General features: G+C 42.4%; 1 protein-coding gene across 5 annotated transcripts in view; it reads right to left on the minus strand.

Moving 5' to 3' along the window:
- The window catches only part of ntrk2a (neurotrophic tyrosine kinase, receptor, type 2a), a 112,673-nt gene that overhangs the window by 23,196 nt on the left and 67,209 nt on the right, over positions 1–22,268 (minus strand). For 4 of the 5 annotated variants that reach the window (XM_058069945.1, XM_058069944.1, XM_058069940.1 and 1 more), the window contains 4 exons: positions 15,823–15,953; positions 5,126–5,298; positions 2,345–2,500; positions 2,105–2,195 (listed from right to left, as the gene is read on the minus strand). In XM_058069945.1, the coding sequence (XP_057925928.1) occupies positions 2,105–2,195; positions 2,345–2,500; positions 5,126–5,298; positions 15,823–15,953 (551 nt within the window). The remainder of the gene's footprint in view (positions 1–2,104; positions 2,196–2,344; positions 2,501–5,125; positions 5,299–15,822; positions 15,954–22,268) is intronic. The other variant, XM_058069941.1, reaches the window with a different exon arrangement.

Raw genomic sequence — 22,268 nt, forward strand, 5'->3', positions numbered from 1 at the left:
ATTCATTTTTATTAATTATTAAATTATTAAATAAATGTTTAATGTTCATTTTTATTTTTCAATACAAAATAAGATGGAAAAATAAATAAGCAAATCAAAAAACAAATGAAACAAATTAAGAAATTAATTTTCATATCAAGGCGGGGGCCTCAAACTAGCGTCCCGTGAGTTTGAGACCCCTCTCTCTAATAATGTGTTCAACACTGAAACATTGCGCAATGCATACTTTTATTTATTAATCTAATGTTGGCATTGTAGGAGCACCTGACTAAAAAAAAAAAAAGGCGGGCTTGGAGTGGGAGACCAACCAGGAGGAGGATGGGAGGAGGATGGGAGGAGGATGGGAGTCATCCTGCCTCGCTACCAAAGCGTCTGCCAGCTTCTTTTGTGCTAGCGGAAGCTGTGACGTTAAAACAGCCTCGTCAGTCCAACACGCTTTGGATTCTATTTCCTCCCACGTACACACAGATTTGAGGTGTACGGACGGGGAGAGGGGGGGCGGGGGGTGGGGGGGGCGGTTTCCCTTATGACTCATCTTTGCTCCTGACTGACGTAAGAGCATGACTGAACACGCTTACCCACACACAGCACTACGTCTGTCTTGGATGCTGAAGCACGGCTACATTCTTGCACTTGTCTTATTGCCGTCATCCTTCTTGTGTCACCCCCCCGCCCCCCGCCCCCACCCCCGCCTGTTTTGTTTCTTTTACACTGCCCCAGTCTCATTCTTTATCCCTCCATCACTGACTCCTCTCTCTGCTGGTGTATATTTGTTTCTTGTTTGCTTCCCCTCCGGCGTCCAACACTTTGCCCTCCTCCAGCATCTCCCACATTACCATCCTAGCCCCCTCATCCGCCCCCCTCACACCCCCCCCCCCACGCCGCCTCTCTATCCGTCTCCAGCGCTGCTCCAAGCATACTAAACACAAGTTCCCTGATTACTTTTCTTCCCGAGAAACGTTGGATACAACTCAGAAGGGGCTCACTGGCACAGCCTTTGTGTGTTACCATAGCGACAGCCTCAGCACACTTAGCGCTATTGAAGAAAGGCAGGCAGGGACGCTAGTGTGCCGTCACAGACTACAAAAGAAAATCAGACCGGAAATCTTCATATTTGCACACCTTTTTCATGACCGTTTTGGGAAATGGTCCGAATCCAATGAGGTGTATAGTTACTGTATACGGGAAAAAAAAAAATCTACTCCTGAATCACTGCACACAAAAAGGGGGGGAAATTTGTCATAAAATGAACCCCACCAGTGTTACCCGTGTTATTATTTTTCAGACAAATTCACAACATGGTGCAAAACTGTTGTTAAACCCCGAAAATTGGAATGACCTGAAATTTGTAAATATATATATATATATATATATATATATATATATATATATATATATATATATATATATATATATATATATATATATATATATATATATATATACACACACACATACATATATACACATATATACACACACACACATATATATATATACATACATACATACATAGACGGAACTAGTTAGCTTGGTCTACAGTGTAAAACACACATGTACATATATATATATATATATAGTATATACACGTACGTACATACAAACGTACATACATACGTACATACATACATACGTACGTACATACATACATACGTACGTACATACATACATACATACATACGTACATACGTACATGCTTACATACATACATAAAAACGCACATACATACATACATACGTACGTACATACATACATACGTACGTACATACATACGTACGTACATACTACATACATACATACGTACATACGTACGTACGTACATACATACGTACATACGTACATACGTACGTACATACATACGTACGTACGTACATACTTACATACATACATACAAACGTACATACATACGTACGTACATGCGTACATACATACATACGTACATACATACAAACTAAATACAAAATATATACACGGGCAACTAAAAGTCCATAAGTCTTGTATGATTAAAAAAAAACTTTACATGGAGGTTTCATGCAAAAGGAAGGGAGGTTAGGAAGCCCCCACCCCCCTCCCCCCATCAAAAGAGAAAAAGTTGGACACATACACATACCCTGTAGTAGTCAGTGCTGTAGACGTCTCTGGACATGCCAAAGTCTCCGATCTTCACCAGCAGGTTCTCACCCACCAGGCAGTTTCTGTTGAAGAAGAAATAATCCTAGTATAGGCTTGACTTTCACAAGTTTGTCAGTAACAGAATAGCTTTTCCATATCATATGGTGACCGTCTGAGCTGTACGGCAAACAAGTACTAAGGATTAAGATCACGCTTAATGTGGTCATTGTACCTGGTGGCCAGGTCACGGTGCACAAAGTGCTGTGATGCCAAGTAGACCATTCCCGACGCGATCTGCTGGGCAATGTGCAGCATCTGTGACTGAGTCAGCTCCACAGGTCTGGTGGTCTGGCCTTCCGCCATGAGAACTGCATCTGGACCATGAGCCCTGAAGGAGGGAACACATAGACGGAACTGGTTAGTTTGGTCTGCAGTGTAAAACACACATGTATATACATATGTACATACACATACCATATACGTATATACGTATATACACATACATACACATGCATACATACATACATAGACGGAACTAGTTAGTTTGGTCTACAGTGGAAAACACACATGTATATATATAAATATGTACATACGTACGTACGTCCGTACGTACATACTTACATACGTATGTACATACATACTTACGTACATACGTACGTACTTACGTATGTACGTACATGCGTACGTACGTACATGCGCATGTACATACATACGTACATACATACGTACATACATACGTACATACATACATACATACATACGTACGTACGTACATACAAACGTACGTACATACAAACGTACGTACATACAAACATACGTACCTACGTACATACATACATACGCACATACATACATACGTACATACATACATACATATACATACATACATATACACACATACACATATGCACATACATACATATGTACATACATATATACATACTACATGCATATATCTAAGCATATATATATATAAGATCTGGGCTGTCAAATGATAAAAGCCTTTTACCCAGATTAATCATAGTTCACATTTGAATTAATTGCATGCCGTGTGATTGGCTGCCCTGCACTGGTCGCTTCTCGCACAAAGTCAGCTGGGATAGGCTCCAGCATACCTGCCATCCCAGTAAGGATAAGCACCATAGAAAATCCATGGATGGATGATTAATTGCTGTTTTCAATTATGTCTGTGAAATATACCCATTTCGCTCTTATGCAGATGTTAACAGCTCCAAATGATTAAGCTAAAACTGCACACAAATGGACTGTTGGTCAGCTGATCGGCAGTTTAAGACCACAGCCTTCAAAATGAACACGGTTCCTTCATCAAGATTGTTGAGCTGCATAAACAAGGTCTTTCCCTTGCTGCTGAGGCTAATTTTTAACTTCTTAAAAGATTCTGATGATTGGAGAAGAAAAAGACCCCAAAAATGTCACTGGGCCCCGAGCCGAAGGATCCGTTTGGCTACTCGTCAAGACATGGGATGATTCTTGGCCCATGTGAAGGTTGTTACTGTCGAGTGCAGTCCAATAACCATCAAATTGGAATCTGCCAGAGAAGGCTTTTAGAAAGAAAAAATATCCTCAAAAGGCCATTTCTCCTTCAATACCACTAAATTGGAATTAAAAAAGCTGCTTAAAAGTCATAACATTATGAGAAACAAAACAACATAGCTGGGATAGGCTCCAGCACCCCCGCTACTCTTGTGAGGATAAGCGGTAGAAAATGAATGAATGAATGTCAAAACATTAAGAAAGCTGCTTAAAAGTCATAACATTATAAGAAACAAAACAAAATAGCTGGGATAGGATCCAGCACCCCCGCGACCCTCATGAGGATAAGCGGTAGAAAATGAATGAATGAATGTCAAAACATAAAGAAAGCTGCTTAAAAGTCAAAACATTATAAGAAACAAAACAAAATAGCTGGGATAGGCTCCAGCACCCCCGCGACTTTCATGAGGATAAGCGGTAGAAAATGAATGAAAGAATGAATGAATGTCAAAATATTAAAAAGCTGCTTAAAAGTCATAACATTTTGAAAAACAAAACAAAATAGCTGGGATAGGCTCCAGCACTCCCACGACCCTTGTGAGGATAAACGGTAGAAAATGAATGAATGAATGTCAAAATATTAAAAAGCTGCTTAAAAGTCATAACATTATAAGAAACAAAACAAAATAGCTGGGATAGGCTCCAGCACCCCCGTGACCTTCATGAGGATAAGCGGTAGAAAATGAATGAATGAATGAATGAATGAATGTCAAAATATTAAAAAGCTGCTTAAAAGTCATAACATTTTGAAAAACAAAACAAAATAGCTGGGATAGGCTCCAGCACTCCCGCGACCCTTGTGAGGATAAACGGTAGAAAATGAATGAATGAATGTCAAAATATTAAAAAGCTGCTTAAAAGTCATAACATTATAAGAAACAAAACAAAATAGCTGGGATAGGCTCCAGCACCCCCGCGACCTTCACGAGGATAAGCGGTAGAAAATGAATGAAAGAATGAATGAATGTCAAAATATTAAAAAGCTGCTTAAAAGTCATAACATTTTGAAAAACAAAACAAAATAGCTGGGATAGGCTCCAGCACTCCCGCGACCCTTGTGAGGATAAACGGTAGAAAATGAATGAATGAATGTCAAAATATTAAAAAGCTGCTTAAAAGTCATAACATTATAAGAAACAAAACAAAATAGCTGGGATAGGCTCCAGCACCCCCGCGACCTTCACGAGGATAAGCGGTAGAAAATGAATGAAAGAATGAATGAATGTCAAAATATTAAAAAGCTGCTTAAAAGTCATAACATTTTGAAAAACAAAACAAAATAGCTGGGATAGGCTCCAGCACCCCCGGTACTGGTACTGTTTAAATTAGTTCCCGCCATTAAGGCATTGTTTTTGACAGGTCTAAATCAGATATCATAATAATACCCAATAGTTTCTATTGTATAATTTCCTCTATACCAGATTCTGCAGTAATAAACTGAAAGTAGTAAAATCCCTGCCTGAGGAACTTGTTGAGGTCTCCGTGTTTCATGTACTCAAACACCATGATGAGCGGGTCGCTCTCCACGCAAACGCCGTAGAAGGTGACGATGTGTTCGTGCTGAAGGTTGGTCAGCAGCTCGGCCTCGCGGTGGAAATCCTTGCGGGCGTTTTCACTGGCCTCTTTCAGGGTCTGACACACACACACAAAGAGAGAAAACACACACATTAGCATTTTATTGAACTGATGAATGGGAAAACGGCGGCACGGCGGTCTAGTGGTTAGCGTGCCGACCTCACAACTAGGAGACCAGGGTTCGATTCCACCCTCGGCCATCTCTGTGTGGAGTTTGCATGTTCTCCCCGTTTTCTCCGGGTACTCCGGTTTCCTCCCGCATTCCAAAAACATGCTAGGTTAATTAGCGACTCCAAATTGTCCATAGGTATGAATGTGAGTGTGAATGGTTGTTTGTCTATGTGTGTCCTGTGATTGGCTGGCCACCAGTCCAGGGTGTACCCCGCCTCTCGCCCGAAGTCGGCTGGGATAGGCTCCAGCACCCCCTCATTAGGATAAGTGATAGAAAATGAATGAATGAATTGTTATTTTGATGTAAAAACAACCTCTTTTTGGCGGCACGGCGGTGGAGTGGTTAGCGCGCCGACCGCACAACTAGGAGACCGGGGTTCGATTACACCCTTGGCCATCTCTGTGTGGAGTTTGCATGTTCTCCCCGTGCATGCGTGGGTTTTCTCCGGGTACTCCGGTTTCCTCCCACATTCCAAAAACATGCTAGGTTAATTAGCGACTCCAAATTGTCCATAGGTATGAATGTGAGTGTGAATGGTTGTTTGTCTATATGTGCCCTGTGATTGGCTGGCCACCAGTCCAGGGTGTACCCCGCCTCTCGCCCGAAGACAGCTGGGATAGGCTCCAGCACCCCCCGCAACCCTCGTGAGGATAAGCAATAGAAGATGAATGAATTAATGTAACTTCAACCACGCTGAACGATGGATGAGTGGTTAGCATGCAAGCCTCACAGCTAGGAGACCCGTGTTCAATTTCACCCTCGGCCATCTCTGGGTTTTCTCCGAGTACTCCGGTTTCCTCCCACATTCCAAAAACATGCTAGGTTAATTAGCGACTCCAAATTGTCCATAGGTATGAATGTGAGTGTGGATGGTTGTTTGTCTATATGTGCCCTGTGATTGGCTGGCCACCAGTCCAGGGTGTACCCAGCCTCTCGCTCAAACACAGCTGGGATAGGCTCCAGCACAGATTGTGTGTGTGTGGATGTAAAGAGAGTGTTGATGTTGATTACATTCCCAGCTTCCCTTCCATCAATAAGGAAATCTGTCATGGCGGTTGTACAACATCAGTAACGCGGGGAAAAAAAGCAAGATGGAAGATATAGGAAAATAAAAGACAGCGAGATGGGGGCTAAGTACATATCTGAGCGCGACAAATATATGCAACTGTTTTTGTCCTACATGAATAATAGATAGAAACAAAAGCTCCTGTTACACATACAGGTTCAAAGCACAAGGACACGTTGCTAAAAAAGTTCAAGTCCGGGGGAAGGGAAAGGAAATGACCCGATGACCTCGCAGTAGCCGGAACGCTGAGATGCCAGAAAATGAGCCGGACGATAGCCCCGCCTTTTCGTTATCAACCAATCAGGTATCACGAGTCGTGAATATTATGGGCTGTAATGCGATCCGTGGTATTATTACAGAGCATATTTGGAAACCCAATATTGAGTATATATATGGGAAATATAAGAGTGGCTTGTATTGAAGTAAAGGAAAGTAGAACTGGAATAATATGGGAAGTAAGCTGACTCACTGCAACACTTTGTAAACTGAAAATGGTCACAAAGAGTGTGCGACATCGTACACATTAGCACATGGGTATACATTAGCCACGTATACATACATGGACCCAAATATTCCAATTCCATTCGTGTTATTTGCTCAAACGGAAAGAATCTAACCTTTGTATACACCTCATTATATACACATATAATAACTGCAAATTGCATTGGCGCAAACTGGCACCAACTGGCACCGGCCCAGTGGACTCCTGGCATCATTGCCGCAACTTGGCTCGTGCCATTACATTCCAGTGGATTCCAAAAGGCGAATTGTTTGTGATATTTGGTTCCACTTGGACGAAGATTTTAAACATTTTGGAATTTTCTTGCCACCAAACTCAATTTCTGCAATGTTACGGGCCACCACGAGCCAGTTGGGAGGCAGTTTGAGCCATTGCATGCCACTAGGCACCTTATTGGCGACACTGGGTGCCACAGCAAATTGCATTAGCGTGAACTGCTGACACCAACTGGCACCAACTGGCACCAACTGGCACCAACTGGCACCAACTGGCACCAACTGGCACCAACTGGCACGGCCCAGTGGACTCCTGGCATCATTGCCGCAACTTGGCTCGTGCCATTACATTCCAGTGGATTCCAAAAGGCGAATTGTTTGTGATATTTGGTTCCACTTGGACAAAGATTTTAAACATTTTGGAATTTTCTTGCCGCCAAACTCAATTTCTGCAATGTTACGGGCCACCACGAGCCAGTTGGGAGGCAGTTTGAGCCATTGCATGCCACTAGGCACCTTATTGGCGACACTGGGTGCCACAGCAAATTGCATTAGAGTGAACTGCTGACACTAACTGGCACCAACTGGCACCGGTGTAGTGGACTCCTAACATCATTGGCGCAACTTGGCTCGTGCCATTAAATTCCAAAGGATTCCAATAGGCGAATTGTTTGTGATATTTGGTTCCACTTGGTGGACACTTGGACAAAGATTTGAAACATTTTGACATTTTCTTGCCGCCAAACTCAATTTCTGACGATGTTACGAGCCACCACGAGCTAGTTGGGAGGCAGTTTGAGCCACTGCATGCCACTAGGCACCTTATTGGCGATACGAGGCACCACAGCAAATTGCATTGGCGTCAACTGCTGACACCAACTGGCACCGGCGTAGTGGACTCCTAGCATCATTGGCACAACTTGGCTTGTGCCATTACATTCTAGTGGATTCCAATAGGCGGATTGTTTGTGATATTTGGTTCCACTTGGTGGACACTTGGACGAAGATTTGAAACATTTTGACATTTTCTTGCCGCCAAACTCAATTTGTTTGTTGGGAGGTTGGGAGGCAGTTTGAGCCACTGCACGCCACTAGGAGCCACTACAAATTGCATTGGCGTGAACTGGCACCGGCGTAGTGGACTCCTAGCAACATTGGTGCAACTTGGCTCGTGCCATTACATTCCAGTGGATTCCAAATGGCGGATTGTTTGTGATATTTGGTGACATTTTAGAATTGGGAGGCAGTTTGAGCCACTGCACGCCACTAGGAGCCACTACAAATTGCATTGGCGCAAACTGGCACCAACTGGCGCCGGCCCTGTTGGTGCCAGTTCCAAATGACCTACAAGAAAACTCCAGAAAACAAGCTCTCATTGCAGAAAAGAAAAGTAAAAGTTGTCGGAGATGAAATTCTCCAACCTATCCCTCCATCTATTTTCTATACCGCCTATCCTATAGCGTCGCGAGGGTATGCTGGAGCCTATCCCAGATGAAGAAAGAAATGTAAGCAAACGTAAATATAAAAGCACTTTTAAACGCTCTGAATTCCAGCATCCAATACACTATTGTGGTACCTCTGAGAACTCTTAAAATGGTTGAAAAATACTACAATACAGGACTTGTAAACAATTGCCTGCACAGTTAATAATGATTTTATGATAGCCACTGTTTTTTCAATTCCAATTATTTCCTATGGGGAAAATTGTTTTGAACTCCGAAACTGTGAGGTTGACCATAAGGTCCCGGAAGATCCACACCGGATTCTTAATTAATAACAAAACAGAGGTAAGGTTTCACGATGGAGGAAGTGAGAAACCTTCACCACAACGACTCAGAGCCCACTAATGTGTTTGTGTTTAGTGCATAAAACATTCATGAAGGTGTAAAATGTGATATATTGAATTGTGGGAAGCCGTGGTAGCCATTTTGTTGTTTATTCATTTTCTACCGCTTATCCTCACGAGGGTCGCAGGCGTTGCTAGTTGCTTATCCCAGCAGTCTTGGGGGGAGAGGTGGGGTACACCCACATATAGACAAACAACCATTCACACTCACATTCATACCTATGGACAATTTGGAGTCGCTAATTAACCTAGCAGGCGGCACGGCAGTCGACTGGTTAGCATGCAGACCTCACAGCTAGGAGACCAGGGTTCAATTCCACCCTCGGTCATCTCTGTGTGGAGTTTGCACGTTCTCCCCGTGCATGCGTGGGTTTTCTCCGGGTACTCCGGTTTCCTCCCACATTCCAAAAACATGCTAAGTTAATTAGCGACTCCAAATTGTCCATAGGTATGAATGTGAGTGTGAATGGTTGTTTGTCTTTATGTGCCCTATGATTGGCTGGACACCAGTCCAGGGTGTACCCCGCCTCTCGCCGAAGTCGGCTGGGATAGGCTCCAGCACCCCCTCATGAGGATAAGTGGTAGAAAATGAATGAATGAATAAATTGTTATTTTGATGTAAAACAACCTCTTTTTGGCGGCATCGTGGTCGAGTGGTTAGCGCACCGACCTCACAGCTAGAAGACCAGGGTTCAATTCCACCCTCGGTCATCTCTGTGTGGAGTTTGCACGTTCTCCCCGTGCATGCGTGGGTTTTCTCCGGGTACTCCGGTTTCCTCCCACATTCCAAAAACATGCTAGGTTAATTAGCGACTCCAAATTGTCCATAGGTATGAATGTGAGTGTGAATGGTTGTTTGTCTAGTATATGTGCCCTGTGATTGGCTGGCCACCAGTCCAGGGTGTACCCCGCCTCTCGCCCAAAGACAGCTGGGATAGGCTCCAGCACCCCCGCGACCCTCCTGAGGAAAAAGCGGTAGAAAATGAATGAATGAATGTTCCCATCCGAGTGAGCATTCAGAGCCGCTGCACGGTGGTCAGGCAGCGATGCGAAAAGCGAATAACAGACAGCACTGACAATAAATTGTGTGGGACTATGCAAAGTTACAGAAGTGAACAATGCAGCGTGACAGCAACAGAGAATGAATGAGTCTCCGAATGCATCGTCGCCTGCGTGTACAGTACACACGGTACAAGTCCCCCCCCCCCGCTCGCGGTGCGCTAAAGTCCCAGAACGCATAAAAAGCAATCAACATCCTCAGGCTGGGGAATGTAGTGACTCACATTTACATGTGTTGGAAGGAAGCATTATTGAAAGTGTTCATGATTGATGGGCAACAACAGTGAAAGCACATGCATATTTGTGTTTGTTAGAAGTGTGCCTGTGATCAATGGCGCCTCGGTGTATTAATACAATACCAGTTATGGGTGAGCGGCTGATTGATAGCAGACCCTTAAGCCGGGACTATTAAAATCTGTTCCGGTGTGCGTGTGATTGTGATGTGATTGACATTTTTCTGTAATGTAGCATATATAGCAAAGTGCAAGGTAATTATGGACAAGTCGTTAGCAACAACGGATAGGCGGATTGTTTGTGATATTTGGTTCCACTTGGTGGACACTTGGATGAAGATTTAAAAATTTTTTACATTTTCTTGCCGCCAAACTCAATTTCTGCCGAAGTTACGGGCCACCACGAGCCAGTTGGGAGGCAGTTTGAGCCACTGCATGCCACTAGGTTCCACTGCAAATTGCCACTGGGCTGGCGCCAGTTGGTGCCAGCCCAGTGACTCCTAGCGTCATTGGCTCAACTTGGCTCGTGCCATTACATTCCAGTGGATTCCAATAGGCGGATTGTTTGTGATATTTGGTTCCACTCTGTGGACACTTGGATGAATATTTTAACAATTTTGAAATTTTCTTGCCGCCAAACTAAATTTCTGCCAAAGTTCCGGGCCACCACAAGCCAGTTGGGAGGCAGTTTGAGCCACTGCACGCCACTAGGTGCCACTGCAAATTGCATTGGCGCAAACTGGCACCAACTGGCGCCAGCCTCAGTGGACTCCTAGCATTATTGGTGCAACTTGGCTCGTGCCATTACATTCCAGTGGATTCCAATAGGCGGATTGTTTGTGATATTTGGTTCCACTTTGACGAAGATTATAAACCTTTTGAAATTTTCTTGCCGCCAAACTCAATTTCTGCAGATGTTACAGGCCACCACGAGCCAGTTGGGAGGCAGTTTGAGCCACTGCACGCCACTGCAATATGCACTGCCGTGAACTGGCACCAATTGGCGCCAGCCAAGTGGACTCCTAGCATCATTGGCGCACCTTAGCTCGTGCCATTACATTCCAGTGGATTGCAATAGGTGGACTGTTTGTGATATTTGCTAGGTTAATTCATTCATTCATTCATTCAGTCGTGGGGGGGTGGGGTGCTGGAGCCTATTCCAGCTGTGTTTGAGTGAGAGGCGGGGTACACCATGGACCGGTCGCCAGCCAATCACAGGGCACATATAGACAAACAACCATTCACACTCACATTCATACCTATGGACAATTTGGAGTTGCCAATTAACCTAGCATGTTTTTGGAATGTGGGAGGAAAAACCGGAGTACCCGGAGAAAACCCACGCATGCACGGGGAGAACATGCAAACTCCACACAGAGATGGCCGAGGGTGGAATTGAACTTGGGTCTCCTGGCTGTGAGGCCTGCGTGCTAAACACTCGTCACCATGCAGCATGCTAGGTTAATTAGCGACGGGATAGGCTCCAGCCCTCGAGAGGATAAGTGGTAGAAAATGAATACCGATACCGATAATTATCGGATATCCTTGATTTTATGTATTATTAATGTATTATTTATTAATTAATTAATAAAAAACATATTTAGAAAGTACTGTATGCTCCACCTGAAAATATTAAATGTATAAATATCAAATCCTACGGTTGGGTTTGGAGCCAAAACGGCAATAAACAAGGGATGACTGTATGAAAACCTGTGATTCTGGATATATGGATATATGGATATATGGAAATATACAAATTCTGGCCAAGTTTCATACAATTAGCTGTACAAATACGCACAATGTACACGCTTGGTGCCTTGAGGGAAACATTTCTCTTTAACAAAATAAAAGCTTATTTGATTGAACCTTTACGTGTGGGTTATTTTCTGTATTTCTGCCAGCCATCCCATAATATTCAAAAGGTTGATGCAGCAAAAAGCAGGAGGAGAGGAGGAGGAGGAGGAGGAACCCTGGAGTGAAACAGTGACTCACAGCATTCCAGCACAGTGGGACGGGGGGCCGTGGGGTAGAAGAACATGGTACATTAACTAATTGGGGGAAAAAAGTCTAATCAATGGCTCGTCTCTAATTAATTCATGATTAATCCACATTCATGAGCCAGCAGGTTTAGAAATGTGTCTTTTTTAGAAGATTGATGACGACATGATCAAATATATGACGCTTTACTTCAACAATGGTTAAACAGACGGCGGCACGGCGGTCTGGTGGTTAGTGCGCAGACCTCACAGCTAGGAGACCAGGGTTCGGTCCCCGCCCTCGGCCATCTCTGTGTGGAGTTTGCATGTTCTCCCCGTGCATGCGTGGGTTTTCTCCGGGTACTCCGGTTTCCTCCCACATTCCAAAAACACGCTAGGTTAATTGGCCACTCCAAATTGTCCATAGGTATGAATGCGAGTGTGAATGGTTGTTTGTCTATATGTGCCCTGTGATTGGCTGGCGACCAGTCCAGGGTGTACCCCGCCTCTCGCCCGAAGACAGCTGGGATAGGCTCCAGCACCCTCTGCGACCCTCGTGAGGAAAAAGCGGTAGAAAATGAATGAATGAATGAATGGTTAAACAGACACAGGAAGTGGAGGATGTGGAAAAGGGGGGTAGGGGGTGGGGGCCGGGGTAGGGGGTCTCTTCCAGGTCATGTATTGTTAATGAGAAGTCTTTTCTCAGTTAGATTAGGTTTCACCGCACACCAAGCATCCTGGATGGAGAGACGGATGAACGGATAAATAGGATTTTCCGGGAGCTTCAACTTAACTCGGAAGTCTGCGGTTTTAAGTCGAATTTGACGGATTGCTGGCGACAAATTGCAAACGATAAAAAAGACGTGAAGCGGCGGCTGAACACAGTCGAGGCAGGAATAAGGATGATGATTTTTAAAAACACCTTGTAATATACAAATTTTATTTGTTGGTTGGACGCCGAGTTTTCCATTCGTGGATTTTGAACGATTTGATATAACATGAACTGTAAGAAAGCCCATAATTTACATTATATTGTATATTCAGCTTAGAGTGCAGTGTTCAAGATTACATTCTGTTACATAGTATACAGAAAACGCATTGATTTCATTGATTGATTTCATCAACATTGTGACTGTTAGAAAGCCCATAATTTACATTGCATTGTATGTTCGGCTTAGAGCAGGGGTGGGCAAACTACGGCCCGGGGGCCACATACGGCCCGCCAAGTGTTTGAATACGGCCCGCCCAATCTTTCAAAAGTATTTAATTTAAACTCAACATACAACCTGGCATCATGGCCTGAGCCAACCTTTTGATGGTTGTGTCAATTTCGTTGTTTGACATGGTCTGTTGTTTACAAAGTGCTCCTGAAAAAAGAGACACAAGCACATAATAATAATAAAAATTAAAATAATAATTATTATTATATTATTATTATAACTATTATGATTATTATATTAATGCTAATTATTATATTAATTATATATAATAATATTGTTATATTTGCATATTTTACATAATAATAATATAATAATTATTATTTTAATTTTATTTTAATTATTATAATATTTTATTATTTTTAAAATATTTAAATATGAATATAAAATAATAAATAATAATAGCAGATTGCATGACAATTTTACAGATACAATAATACCAGGTGGACTGTTATGTGTAAAATATATAGTCTGGGCCCCCCCGGGAAATTTTGTTATATCAATGCGGCCCGCGAGTCAAAAAGTTTGCCCACCCCTGGCTTAGAGTGTCGTTTGTCCTACGGTGTTCAGCAGTCGGTAAACGCACCACAGTGCGGGACGTTTTTTTTCGGTTGAACAATATATAGATCTCTGAGCCTTATTGCGCCTCATAATTCATATCACCACGTTGATGCTGTGCGTGAATGCATAAAGGTGAGTTTTTTGGCTTATTGTGGGAGCTGTGGAGTAGTTTGGTCACCCTTTTCACAAAGTTAGGCTCCCTTTTTTCATCGGTGCTAATATCAGTATTTAAGCTAACTATGATTAAGCTAACAATGGTTATTCTAGTGTGTGTCATGTTAGCTTGGTTTCTTTGTTGAATTTCTGTGTGTAACGTGCCTTTAGCTCATCATTATACTTGTGTAATATGAGTTACATTACGTTACTTATCATTTATTGTGTATTTGTCTTTGTATGTATGTCAGTAACACATCATAACCTAAATAAAATCACCAAAAGAGGACGATCTCACAACCCGAGAAGCCTCTCCGCTACATGAACCCTTAGCTAGGACTTAGATATATATAAACAATATAAAACAATATAAATTTTTACTTCAGCTGAAATACACTTTTGTATTTATAAATACAAATTGTATTTATTGCTAACAAACTGAAACACTTTCCTACATGAACGCACCTTTGTGTTCCGTTATGCTTTAGGGTCATGTGGTAATGTCCCCAACCAATTGGAATGTCTACATTGTGGTTGTAATCATTAAGCGGACCTATTATGCTCATTTTTTGTCCCTTTGTATTGAATTATGGAGTACTATAGAGCAGCGATGCGCAATAACACAGGAAGCTTTCTAGATCTTCCAGACGCTGCACCCCTTCCTCCGGCATTTCCATGAATTTCCTTATTCCCACCCAAAACGGTCTTTGTCTTTCACTCAATGTCACACTCCGAAAACGCTCCCGAGGACCTCCGGACTGCTGCCGAGCCAATCAGAGAACTTGGGTGGGCGGGTGTTTAGAGCACATAAGCAACGAGGATTAGCTAAGATTTAGTAAGATTGCGTTTTCGGCCAATCAGAGAACTTGGGTGGGCGGGTGTTTAGAGCACATAAGCAATGAGGATTGGCTAAGATTTAGTAAGATTGCGTTTTCAGCCAATCAGAACTTGGGTGGGCGGGTGTTTAGAGCACATAAGCAATGAGATTTAGCTAACGTTTAGTAAGATTGCGTTTTGGCCAATCAGAGAACTTGGGTGGGCGGGTCTTTAGAACACATAAGCAATGAAAATTAGCTAAGGTTTAGTAAGATTGCTTTTTCGGCCAATCAGAGAACTTGGCTGGGCGGGTGTTTAGATTACATAAGCAATGAGAATTGGCTAAAGGGCGAGTAATGCAATAGTTACTTTTACTGGCAACTAGTTACTTTTGTAGTGAAGTAACTCAGTTACTTTTTTGGAAAAGTAACTACTAACTATAACTAATTACTTTTTTAAAGTAACATACCCAACACGGGTCATGGGTGGCTCCTCCCCCTCTTAATTTTTCATCAAAGCGTGACACACACCTCGAAAAAATTCGAACCTTACATCAATAGTAACATGAGTTGTGATTGGTTGTTTTTTTTCCCTCCATTTTTGAAGATTAAACACTTTCAATGTGGCATCAAACGTTACTTGCATGCCGACTTCATCGAACCCACACAGGACAATGAGCAATTTCATGTGGTTAAAAAGCAACACAATGTTTTGCCAGAAGACACCATTTGATGTGCGGCACGTTACCTTGACGGCCACCAGTATCTTCTCCTGGTCAGGTGACAGGTTGTAGCATTCGGCGAGGAAGACTTTGCCGAACGCTCCTTCTCCCAGTTCCCTCTTGAGCACGATATTGTGTCTCTTGATATGCTGGACAACTGGGTGGACACAAGAAAACAGAATTCCGAGTTTACTTGAAGTCACCACATTGGAGAATTAGGGGCATGGAGTCATGGAATCGAGCATACCTGACGATTATTATGATTATTTTGTGATGTATTAACTTATATTTCAGGCCTCAATACAATCATTTAATGGCATTTTAATGACATAAAACCCAATATAACACCTCTATTCAGGGCGGCACGGTGGGAAAGTGGTTAGCGCAGACCTCACAGCTAGGAGACCAGGGTTCAATTCCACCCTCGGGTATCTCTGTGTGGAGTTAGCATGTTCTCCCCGTGCATGCGTGGGTTTTCTCCGGGTTCTCCGGTTTCCTCCCACATTCCAAAAACATGCTAGGTTTATTGGTGACTCCAAATTGTCCATAGGTATGAATGTGAGTGTGAATGGTTGTTTGTCTATATGTGCCCTGTGATTGGCTGGCCACCAGTCCAGGGTGTACCCCGCCTCTCGCCCGAAGACAGCTGGGATAGGCTCCAGCACCCCCCGCGACCCTCGTGAGGAAAAAGCGGTAGAAAATGAATGAATGAACACCTCTATTCAATCAATGGCAGAGTTTCCTTGGAGCTATGTTGTCCTCTCCACTTTCTCATGCTCTCCAAATCATTATTACAGTTTAAAAATCAATCAAAAACCATACAAAGGCTATATATATATATGATATGATATTACCAAACATGATATGCGACGTATCTGTTTGTGGGCTGTGTGTGTAATCTCACTGCCTTCTCTTCACCCCACAGTTGAATCACTCCACAAACCTGCTTTCTGTTGCTAGGCAACCAGCAACTCCACGTCTGCTAATTTGGAGAGAACGTTTAACATCTCACCATGCCGATCCTGCTGCTGTGCTTTATTCCACACGGTGCTTAAGAAACGGGGCAACCGTGCGGTGACCTCACTAAGACATGGAGCCCGTAAATATATATGGGCAAGCCCCCCCCCCCCGCCTGTCCCCACCACCGCTTGTTGAGATTGATTGTTTATTGTTCACATTAAGATCCATCGATTTACACGGCAAAGCGAGAGACACAGAAACACGGTAAGCGAGAGATAACCAACCAGTGTGTAGTCTAGGGTTATCGTCATCGTGGTGGCCCAAAGTCAGTAGTCATGCCATTATACAATTATCTTAATGATACACCATATTAAGTTCAAGTACCATTAAGATATCAACGCGGGGGTGCTGGAGCCTATCCCAGCAATGTTGTTTTGTTTGTCATAATGTTATGACTTTGAAGTAGCTTTCTTAATGTTTTGACATTCATTCTTTCATTCATTTTCTACCGCTTATCCTCATGAAGGTCGCAAGGGGTGCTGGAGCCTATCCCAGCTATGTTGTTTCGTTTCTCATAATGTTATGACTTTTAAGCAGCTTTCTTACTGTTTTGACATTCATTCATTCATTCATTCATTTTCTATCGCTTATCCTCACAAGGGTCGCGGGGGTGCTGGAGCCTATCCCAGCTATGTTGTTTAGTTTTTTATCATAATGTTATGACTTTGAAGCAGCTTTTTTAATATTTTGACATTCATTCATTTTCTACCGCTTATCCTCACGAGGGTTGCGGGGGTGCTGGAGCCTATCCCAGCTATGTTGTTTAGTTTCTCATAATGTTATGACTTTTAAGCAGCTTTTTTTAATGTTTTGACATTCAGGAATTCTTTAATTCATTTTCCACCGCTTATCCTCACAAGGGTCGCGGGGGTGCTGGAGCCTATCCCAGCTATGTTGTTTTGTTTAACATAATGTTATGACTTTTAAGCAGCTTTTTAAATATTTTGACATTCTTTCATTTTCTACCGCTTATCCTCACAAGGGTCGCAGGGGTGCTGGAGCCTATCCCAGCAATGTTGTTTCGTTTCTCATAATGTCATGATTTATAAACAACTTTTTTAATATTTTGACATTCATTCATTCATTTTCTACCGCTTATCCTCACAAGGGTCGAGGGGTGCTGGAGCCTATCCCAGCTATGTTGTTTTGTTTCTCATAATGTTATGGCTTTTGAGTAGCTTTTTAAATATTTTGACATTCATTCATTCATTTTCTACCGCTTATCCTCGCAAAGGTCGCAGGGGGTGCTGGAGCCTATCCCAGCTATGTTGTTTCGTTTCTCAAAATGTTTTGACTTTTAAGCAGCTTTCTTAATATTTTGTCATTCATTCATTCATTAATTCATTTTCTACCGCTTATCCTCACGAAGGTCGCAGGGGGTGCTGGAGCCTATCCCAGCAATGTTGTTTTGTTTTTCATGATGTAATGACTCTTAAGCAGCTTTCTTAATGTTTTGGCATTCATTCATTCATTTTCTACCGCTTATCCTCACAAGGGTCGCTAGGGTGCTGGAGCCCATCCCAGCTATGTTGTTTTGTTTCTCATAATGTTATGACTTTTAAGTAGCTTTTTAAATATTTTGACATTCATTCATTCATTCATTCATTTTCTACCGCTTATCCTCACAAGGGTCGAGGGGGTGTGCTGGAGCCTATCCCAGCTATGTTTTGTTTCTCATAATGTTATGACTTTGAAGTAGCTTTCTTAATATTTTGACATTCATTCATTCTCTCATTCATTTTCTACCGCTTGTCCTCACAAGGGTCAGGGGGATGCTGGAGCCTATTCCAGCTATGTTGTTTTGTTTTGTTGGGAAATTAAAAATGTGTTTAAATTAATTAGTTAATTAATTAGTAATTAGTCATTAGTAAGATCGTAACTCATCAGTTGCAGCCCTAATTTCAACTTTATTGATGAATTTCTTTCATTCATTCATTTACTACCGTGGGCGTGCTGGAGCCTATCCCAGCTGTCTTCAGGCGGGGGGGGGGGGTACATTCTGGACTGGTGGCCAGCCAATCACAGGGCACATATAGACAAACAACCATTCACACTCACATTCATACCTATGGACAATTTGGAGTCGCCAATTAACATTTGCATGGAATGTGGGAGGAAACCGGAGTACCCGGAGAAAACCCACGCAAACTCCACACAGAGGGTGGAATCGAACTTTGCTCTCCTAACTGTGTGGCCTGCGAGCTAACCCCCCACCACCGTGCGGGCAGCCCATTATTTTTTTTTTCCTCATTATACATTTCCTAATGTCACAAAATTAAATTACTTTTTATCTTAATATATTTACTTTATTCTTGTAAAATTACTGCTGATTTTTCCATTTTTGCTGGTTTTAAGAGCATTTTTAATTCGCCTGTGCCCCTTTAAAAGACATTTTACTTTTTGGCGTCCATGTTTTTTCGGCCAATCTTGTCCAATTTTACAAGACATGTACTTGCCAGGCCCCTAAAGGGAACCAAACACCCTCAAGGTACAGGGAGCGTACTGCAGAGCGTGTTGAAATGTGTGAGAAATTTCAATTTCACACAGGAAAGATGTCGATGAAATTGGAGCAAAGGTGATGAATAGCTCTTCGACATCATCATCATCTTTACCGCAAACACCTGATGGAACGCCACAGTTGAAGAGTGAGAGAGATAATGTGCCTGCCAGGATGCAAATCATGGGGGGGCCATGTTAATTAAAAAGCAAGACGGGAGTAAACAACAGGCCACTGAGATGTTAAATAAAAGACACTGATTTTTATTAGGGGGAGGGGTGTTTAGTTAAAGGGGACACATTATAAAGATGCTGATTGGAGAGAGCGGCATTGATTTATGGCACCGTGCATGAGGTGAAGTCCCAAAATGAATTGTCGGAAAAGTCAAATTGACATAGACGTCCAGGTTAATCCGGGATTAACACGTTATTTAAAGGCACGGAACGAGGATAACTTGCTTCCTTGAAGATGTGGCGCCGTCAATTGAAAGAAAACGGAGACGACGTCATCGCAGCCACAATGTGAGCGTTGATTAAAGAGCCGGTCTTCACGGCTAAATGTTTCATCGTGCGGTGAGGTGATCAGCTGGTTAAGTGGACTTTAGAGGCTCGCTGGGGTTTGTGTGGTGTGTTGACCTGGGAATTGTGGCTGCACCAACAATATGGCGTCCCACATGAAAGCCCCACCAGCTTTTAGCTTAGCGATGCTGCTTGTTGTGGTTCCAGCGGTTTTATCATGAATACGTTTTTGCCTAAATGAAGGTGATTTTATGTTTTTTTTTTCATAGCCACACATATGTTGTATACCGCATATTTTAAAGTATCTTACTAACCGATTAATTGGTCAATTAATTTTTCAATTAATCCAAGATTTTTTTTTTTTAACTCATTTTTAATTTCCGCCTTTGAATGGATTTTTGCCCTCCCTAAAATCATAAAAAAGAGGACGAGGAAGAAGAAGTTGTAATTTTTGGAAAATTAGGTTGCGGAAAAAGTTATAATGTCATGACAATATAGTGACGCTATTCTGGGAGTAAAGTCAGAATTATGAGAATTTAAATAATTGTAAAAATTGAAAAAAAACAGCTGCAATTTTATGAAAATAATGTCAAAATATTGAAAAAAAAGCTGCTTAAAAGTCATAACATTATGAGAAACAAAACAACATAATGTTGTAATTTTTGGAAAAATTGTTTGGGGAAAAATGTTGTAATATTATGGGAATGAAGTCCTAATTACAAGAAGGAAATTTCCAAGACAAACTGTGAAATAGTCTTAATATTGTGAGGAAAAATAATGTCATTTTAATAGCACTAAGTTGTAATATTACAAAAAAGAAAACAAAATATAGGTTGGGGGGAAGTGATTAGAAAATTATGGTAATAACATCAAAATATTAGCAGAAAAAAGGCATAATAATATTAAAAGAAGAACATTTACAAAGATTATTTCCGAAGAAAATTTCTAGGGTCGCGGGGGTGCTGGAGCCTATCCCAGCCAACTTCGGGTGAGAGGCGGGGCACACCCTGGACTGGTGGCCAGCCAATCACAGGGCACATATAGACAAACAACCATTCACACTCACATTCATACCTATGGACAATTTGGAGTCGCCAATTAACCTAGCATGTTTTTGGAATGTGGGAGGAAACCGGAGTACCCGGAGAAAACCCACGAATGCACGGGGAGAACATGCAAACTCCACACAGAAATGGCCGAGGGTGGGAATTGAACCCTGGTCTCCTGGCTGTGAGGCCTGGGCACTAACCCCTCGTTCGCTGTGCAGCCATCACAATAAGTTAATTCCCGCGAACTAGGATTGGATATTTACAAGTAGAACATTATTAGAGCCCTGTGGACATGAAATAGCACCCCTATAGTTGCCTTTTCTACTCATATTTGGAGTCGCTAATTAACCTAGCATGTTTTTGGAATGTGGGAGGAAACCGGAGTACCCGGAGAAAACCCACACAAGCACGGGGAGAACATGCAAACTCCACACAGAGATGGCCGAGGGTGGGAATCGAACCCTAGTCTCCTAGCTGTGAGGTCTACGCGCTAACCACTCTTCCACCGTGCCGCCTAGAGTCAATTAGACTTTACAAATTACAACCTTACACAAAAATACTACACCCTGTGATTAAATCTTGCTAACAATTATTATTCTCCAGCATGAACAGAAGGCTCCTGGAAGTTGCCATGGTAAAATAGCTACTGTTGTCATGGCAATGACCTTGTCGCTGTCTAGCCGTCTACTCCAGAGCGAATGAACAGGAAGCTAGCACGTGTGAGTGACCCAACACACATCACATGGAGATATCATTCATAAAAATAAACATATACAGGTCATATTTCCTTGTATGACACACCGCTGCTGCACTTATATATATATACTTATATATATATATTACCAACACATGTTGTCTAACTGGAACAGAGCAGAAAAGCCATAATGCATGTAATAAACACACACACTAGTATTGACCTGCTCCATCAATGTGACATTATGATTATTGGCAAGTCATAAAAGCTTTTCCAGCCTGCGACCTTGTGTGTGTGTGTGTGTGTCATTAAGGGAGGTGGAGGGGTTGGGGGGGCATAATAATGGAAAATGGGGGGGGGGGGGGGGGGGGGGGGTTGACCTCTCAAGGCCTACAACAGAAGCGAGAGCAAGACCGGGATTTACTACATAAGAGAAAGAATAAAAAGCAGAGTCAATCAATGACAGTCAATATTACGTGTGCGTGTTGTCTGTATATTAAAGCCATTAAAAGTAATACTACGGGAGCTCTAGACGGTTTGATGCCGAGCATATCGACTTATTATTTTTTTTTCGGGCCCCCTGATGGCAGCCCTTATGATTGAACTTTATGATCTTGCGCCATGTAAATTGTTTTTCAGAATGATGGGAAGACATTTTGTCATCCATTATGCTCCATGTCCCATTAAGACTAAT

This window comes from Doryrhamphus excisus, chromosome 4, assembly GCF_030265055.1.
Source record: "Doryrhamphus excisus isolate RoL2022-K1 chromosome 4, RoL_Dexc_1.0, whole genome shotgun sequence".
Classification (NCBI taxonomy): domain Eukaryota; kingdom Metazoa; phylum Chordata; class Actinopteri; order Syngnathiformes; family Syngnathidae; genus Doryrhamphus; species Doryrhamphus excisus.